Below are 6,390 nucleotides of genomic sequence, written 5' to 3' on the forward strand. Positions count from 1 at the left end.
TGTAATAAGTTAATATTCTGGCATGTATGGTTTTAGGCTTTATTGTATTTGCTCTGTGACTCACCTTCGGGTGAGATTGTGGTACTTGATCCTGTCAGTGGCCGTGTCGGACTAGATCCGAGGGATTGACGGGTTATTCCCATTTAAGTGTGGTCTAGCCTCTAAGGCGGGACTTAGGCACTTAAGTTGGAATAATTCGGGCGGTTCCGCCACAACTGCTATGTGAGCTACCGAAAATAAGGGGTTTTCTTGAAATTAAGTTGTTGAAAATGATTTCGGACATGTAATGTTCTTATGTTCATCGATTTTCTGCTGTGTACATTTGCTTTTCTGGCTGGTGTGTACCCGACATGTTACCTCGACCGTCAACACAATCAGGCCCACGCACCTTGAGATCAGATCACAATCAGCGGACATGTACTCAGTTGGACGCGAATTTAATCAAGACAAAAAGATCGCGTCGGTCGGGTAAGCTGGCATGATTAGTACGTACAGCGTACCGTGGTGGCTGATGATCAAGTGGCCACCGCGCCAACCAGTACACTACAATATTATTAATACTGCAAAGCAGCGTTTGAAAAGGAACTGCGCGACCTGCTTGGCAAGTAAGGAGAAGTGCATGGCATGCGCGGCACCGCAGATAATAAAACATCTTGTTGCTTGTTGACAACCCCATTTTTTCTAAATGATATTTATTTTTCAAAGGACAATTAGTTCATTTTTCCTTAAAAAAATGAAAATTACTTGTAAAAAATGAAGTTTCCTAACTAACTCTAAATGTCATGAAAGCCGACGAGGACGGTCTCCGCGAACACCATGTTGACTTGTTCCTTTTGGTCCGGGTTTGATGATGAGTGATTGTCAACGAGTAACAATCTGGAGGTAGTCAGTGGACTGGCCAAAGTGTGAGAGTATGTTTGTGCAACCATATCGGTCGGCTTTGTGGTGTGCATGTGTGGAGCACATTAACAATGGTCGATGATTGAGGTAAAGGTCATGCAAGCTCGTGCTAATAGACCAAGAGCTGTGAATGACGAGTGCTAGGTCTTGGATGACGGACCGGAGCAGCCATGGTGGTTGATACCCGGTCATTCACAGAGCGGCCCGTATTGGCGGCGCTGTCGAGCACTAGCAACCCATCCTCGGTGGACGACAACCAGCGAGCCCTAGCTTCGTGCCGGAGAGGCCGCTTGTCATCGCCTCCATCCTGGTGCCCCGGCATTCAAGGAGATAGACACTTGACAGGTAAGTACGGCTTCAATTCGGTCAACAAGAATTTAGCGACATGTTCGATTCTTTTGTTTATATAGTTTTCTTTTTTTCCTTTTTAATTAGTATCGTGTATTGATATGAAACTCAGATTATATGCATAAAATGGTCAACCCAAGAATCCGTGTTACCGTGTACCATAAGATGCATGCGAACAGATGAGATGCGAAATGGTTTCGACGTCGGTATAACTAGACGACGTAATCTAGCTGGTAATCTGGACCCGTCGTCGTTGTCAGGTCGTCGCCTTCGTCCCCCACTTCTCCTCTCCGGTGGACCAGCTGAACGGGAGTGCCGTAATCGTTACTGCAATCCGATCCGTTGGCTGCTGCGAATCATCAGTAATAGAAAGCAGGCTTCCACTAGCTAACCGCCTGTCGCTGGCAGTATTAGTTAACGCTAACGGAGAAGGGCAAGATCGATCCTACCATACACGAACGAGTCCTTCTCCTTCCTCAGATAAACGACGCTTGTCTTGCAAGTTTTTTTTTTTTTTTTTTTTTTTTTTTTTTTTTTTTTTTACGTGCGGTTCGGTGTGCTGCGACGAAGCACAGTACACCTGCCTGCGTGTGGTCGGGAGTCGGGACTGGCAAGTGCTCCACGGCCTTGGATTGGGATTGGATCCAGCAGCAAGCGACAAGCATGTGACTGTCCATGCCCATGCCTCATTTCCTCGGCTGTAGAGTACCCTCACAAATCACAATACAATCTAGCCGAGATTCTCTCGCCTAGCTGCCACATGCTTTCTTTCTTTCTTTCTTTCTTTCTTCCTGCTGGAGCCTGAAGATCAGACAAGCAGATGCTATAGCTGCTCGATCACTGTTTCCCCCTTCTATCCCAGGTCCAGTCGCATGCATGTCCAAGTAGGAACGTGGAAAGAGCATGATAATAAATTAAAAAAAAAAAGCAGAGATCTTGATTTCCTCCTTCCTGTCCCTCAAACTCAACCAAAAAAAAAGGAAGAGAAAAGGAAAGAGAGATAGAAAGAATATTCCTCCCTTTGGTGGATGTCGATCGATCGATCGGTCAGAAAAGGCAAGGGATGAACTAGCTAGTGTCTTCTGCCGAATAACCACAGGTTTCTTTCCCCTCCCGCCCTTTGGAAGAAGGTCGCGGAGGCAAAGGATCGCGAGAGGATTGGTTGCCGGCCGAGGAGATGTTCTTCCCTTGTGTACGAGAGGATTCCTTGTCCACATTTGATAGCAGAGCAGCACTGCAATGATCGCGCACGTCCCTGTCCGGAGAGTCCAGACCAGCCCTATCGCCGCCGGAGCCGCACGCAGCCACAGGAAGCTGATGGCCGCGCCGAAAAGCAGTCCAATCAGCCAGCCATTCAATTCAATACAAGTGGCCTGAATCGAAAACAGGACAGGCGCGCACCTCTGGAGACTGGACTCATCCGTTCGGGTCGTCATGAAAAGCCAGTCCACGCCACTGCCACAAACTCCGACGCCGACGGCGGCCCCAGGAGGAGGAGGAGGAGGACATGAGCAGCCCGTGGCTCCGGGCGGCCGGCTCGCCGCGCTCCTGCCAAGGTTCGTCGTCTGCCTCCCGTCCTTCCAGTTCGTTCACCCGTGCACGGACGGACACGGACGCGCCGAAAGCAAGCAATCAGTAACTAGAGGGAGTACGTGAAACTGCCAATGATGATCAGTGAGTGAGTCCCCCTGCTCTGCTGCTAGTATTACTGTGTGGTTTGGTTTATGCTGGCAGGCGGCCGCGCGCGTCCAGCCAATCCATGCAGATGCAGTGCAGGTGCATGCGGTTGCGGCCCATCCGTCGTCCATGGCAGAACCGGCAGACGGCAGTAACCGCCCACCATTAAAAGAAGAAGCAGCAGCAGCAGACAGAGAGAGAGAGAGAGAGAGAGATCGCATGACACGGCCACGGGCTGGGCAGCAGAGCGCGCTACATATACCCACCACGCCACGCGCTTCCTAGTCAGTAATAGTCAGTCGAGTCCTCCTCCCTCCGCCGCGGCCCCGCCGCCCGTCACACCAAACCTTCCCTCCACCTCTTTCTCCGGCCTCTCACCGGCACCACACGCACCTACCCTCAGTCACCTCACCTCTCCGCGTTTTATCGGCGTTCCGGCAGGGGGACGATGGCGAGGCGGCGAGCCGCGCTGGCGGCGCTGCTAGTGCTGCTGCTGCTGGCGGCGTGCACGGCGGCGGCGGCCGCCGTGACCGTGTCGCGGAAGCAGCGGCAGCGGCACCACCCCGGCGGGGCGTCGGCGTCGGCGGCGCGGTCCTGCGACCCCTTCGCGGCGGCAGGCGCGTGGGTGGAGGACGGGTCGTACCCGCTCTACGACTCGGCGCGCTGCCCCTTCATCCGCGACGAGTTCGCGTGCGCGCGCTTCGGCCGCCCCGACACGGCGTACCTCCGGTACCGGTGGCGGCTGGACGCGCCGTGCGCGCAGCCCGCCTTCGACGGGGCCGCGCTGCTCCGGATGTGGCGCGGCAAGACGGCCATGTTCGTCGGCGACTCGCTGGCGCTCAACCAGTACGAGTCGCTGCTCTGCATGCTCCACGCCGCCGCGGGCCCCGCCGCGCGGACCACCCTGTCGCCGCCGTCCGGGAAGATCGACCCCTCCTCCACCGTCCGCTTCGAGGTACTGGACTGGACTGCACTACAAACGTCCTTTACATACATACTCCATGATACGTGCATGCATGCTCCATTGTTCCGTTCGTCCGTTCGTTCATGCCGTGCCCGTGCGTGCCGACTACCGGCTCGGTGCGTAGTTTGTTCGGTCCTGGCCTGGGCCTGCTGGGTCGGCGCGGCGGTTGCCGGCTGCGTTGGGCAGACGTGACGTGACAACGGGGAGCGCAACCGGTGCCTCTGCCGGTCGACGGGGCCCCGGCGGCGCGTGCGTTTGCCGTGTGCGCCTGCGCCTGGCTGGTGGTGGTGGCGAGGCCACGGTCCACGGGAACGGGACCATCAATCAATTCCCTTGGTGCGCGGGCGGGCGGGCGGGGCCGGGGGTTTGCTGGCACGGGCGGCGGGCGATCTCGCCTGGTCTGGACGGGAGCCCAGACTAGTGGTGTGGTGACTGGTGGCCGCTTCGCCGCCGCCGCAGTGGCACAAAAGTCAACGGGAAAGAAGGTGAAGGGTCCCCGTGACGCGAGGTCGTCGCCACACGACTCTTGTCTGTTGTCTCGTGCCTGCCTCGCAGTGCCAGTGGCCAGCCGCCCGCGCCTGCTGAAACCCAGCACGTCTAGATGATTGGTCTGCGTGTGTCTGTACCGGCCTGAATTGTTTATCGGTGTAAGCTTTCGACTAGTACGGGAGATCGATCCTATACTATATGCTGGATCAGGCAGAGCAGAGCAGTCGGGCAGAGCAAATGGCCAAGCTCAGGTGAGCTGGGCTGCAGTGGCGGGATCTACCATACCATCTCTGTGGGATCCAGTCCAGCGCGCGTGACATGCCTATACTGCCTTGCCCCTGTCCACTGACGTCCCTTCGGGTCTCGTCTCATCTCGTTTCGTTTCGATGTGTGGCCGTGTCAAGGCATTGGCCGTTCCCTAATCTCGTTTCGAGCTATCGTCAAAACGACACGACTGCTCGGTGATTGAGTGTCCATTGACGGCCCTTGTCTGTTTTCTGGACGGCGGTGCGAGCAGGACTACAACGTGACCGTCGTGTACTACCTGACGCACTACCTGGTGGACCTCGTGACGGAGCCGCACACCGGCCGGCGCGTCCTCAAGCTGGACGCCATCGACCAGGCCCGCGACTGGCTCGCCGCCGACGTGCTCGTCTTCGACTCCTGGCACTGGTGGCCGCGCACCGGCGCCACGCAGCCGTGAGTGACATCACTGTTATTTCCTTCCTTCCTTCTCTGTCTATGGTAGGCTGCTGGCGTCAGTCTGAAACTGGGTCCGAGGCTGAAACTGGGTTTGTTCATGGCCTGTGCTTGCAGCTGGGACTACATCCAGGTGGGCGACACGGTGGTGAAGGACATGGACCGCACGCAGGCCTTCGCCAAGGCGCTGCACACCTGGGCCAGGTGGGTCGACGCCAACCTTGTCCAGACCGACACCAAGGTCTTCTTCCAGGGGATCTCGCCTTCCCACTACAGGTAAACACACTACGCCACCCACAGTCTCTGTCCCATTCATTCACCCTGCTCACAACAAGCGGCCCCATGTCCGTCCTCGCTCCTCCTCTCCGCTGCAACGAGCACAACCTCAGCCACCCACCAGCCCAGCTCGTCGATCGTCCTGACCGCCTGAGACACTTCACATGCTCGCGTCGCAACCACGTCCGTCCAGCCGGATTTATGAACCGCGCGCGTGCATAATTGCATTTGCACCGATGGCAACAGCACGCACGCACTGACCGACTGACACACGGCGGTTGCGTTGCGTCCCCCCTGCTGCTGTCGGTGCGGTGCCATGCATGGCCATCGCCATCATCGATCAGCAGCATCAGCTCACTGCTCACCTCAGCCCGTCCGTGTCGGTGCAGGGGCCAGGACTGGGGCGCGTCGCCGAAGAAGACGTGCATGGGGGAGACGCGGCCGCTCAACGCCACGGGGCCCTACCCGGGCGGCCCGATCCCGCAGCAGGCGATCCTGCGCGGCGTGCTGGCGGCCATGGCCAAGCCCGTCTACCTGCTCGACTTCACCTACCTCTCGCAGCTGCGCAAGGACGCGCACCCCACCAAGTACGACGGCGGCATCTTCGGCGGCGACTGCACGCACTGGTGCGTCGCCGGCCTCCCCGACACCTGGAACGTCCTCTTCTACGCCGCGCTCACCGCCGGGCAGGGGCACAACTGATGGATGAGTACTACGTTTTTTCTTTCTTTCCTTTTTCTTTTTACCGACACGCAGTGTTACGTAGCTCAATAAGTAAAGGAAAAGAAAAAGATAGCAGATTGATTTCGTATAGTTACGAGGGGGCCTTCAAAAGATTTTTCAACCTAAATGAGTTGATAGAAGAATATCAAAAGAGAATATTGTAATTCATTCCCGAATTCAGTTGGCATTTTTCCTGGGGGTGCTGGCATTTAATTTCCTGAATTCAATTGCAAATTTATCCAGTTTTCTTGGATGGCTCATTTTCGTTCAAACGAAGGATTTATATTTTGTATGAAAAAATAAAGTTCTTTTTA

At 56.1% G+C, this 6,390-nt stretch overlaps 1 protein-coding gene across 2 annotated transcripts; it reads left to right on the top strand.

The window, feature by feature from the left end:
• The first annotated feature begins 2,316 nt into the window (after positions 1–2,316).
• On the top strand, positions 2,317–6,390 carry LOC100278562 (uncharacterized). 2 transcript variants are annotated; one of them, NM_001399025.1, is made up of 5 exons: positions 2,317–2,804; positions 3,367–3,880; positions 4,896–5,077; positions 5,195–5,353; positions 5,743–6,248. In NM_001399025.1, exons 1-5 carry the CDS (start codon positions 2,683–2,685, stop codon positions 6,053–6,055), a joined length of 1,290 nt encoding a protein of 429 aa, NP_001385954.1. In that variant the 5' UTR covers positions 2,317–2,682; the 3' UTR covers positions 6,056–6,248. The 2 variants fall into 2 exon arrangements, with proteins under 2 accessions (NP_001385954.1, XP_008672661.1); XM_008674439.3 differs by having other exon boundaries at positions 2,718–2,926; positions 5,743–6,390.

The sequence above is a fragment of the Zea mays genome, chromosome 3 (assembly GCF_902167145.1).
Source record: "Zea mays cultivar B73 chromosome 3, Zm-B73-REFERENCE-NAM-5.0, whole genome shotgun sequence".
In the NCBI taxonomy this organism is placed as follows: domain Eukaryota; kingdom Viridiplantae; phylum Streptophyta; class Magnoliopsida; order Poales; family Poaceae; genus Zea; species Zea mays.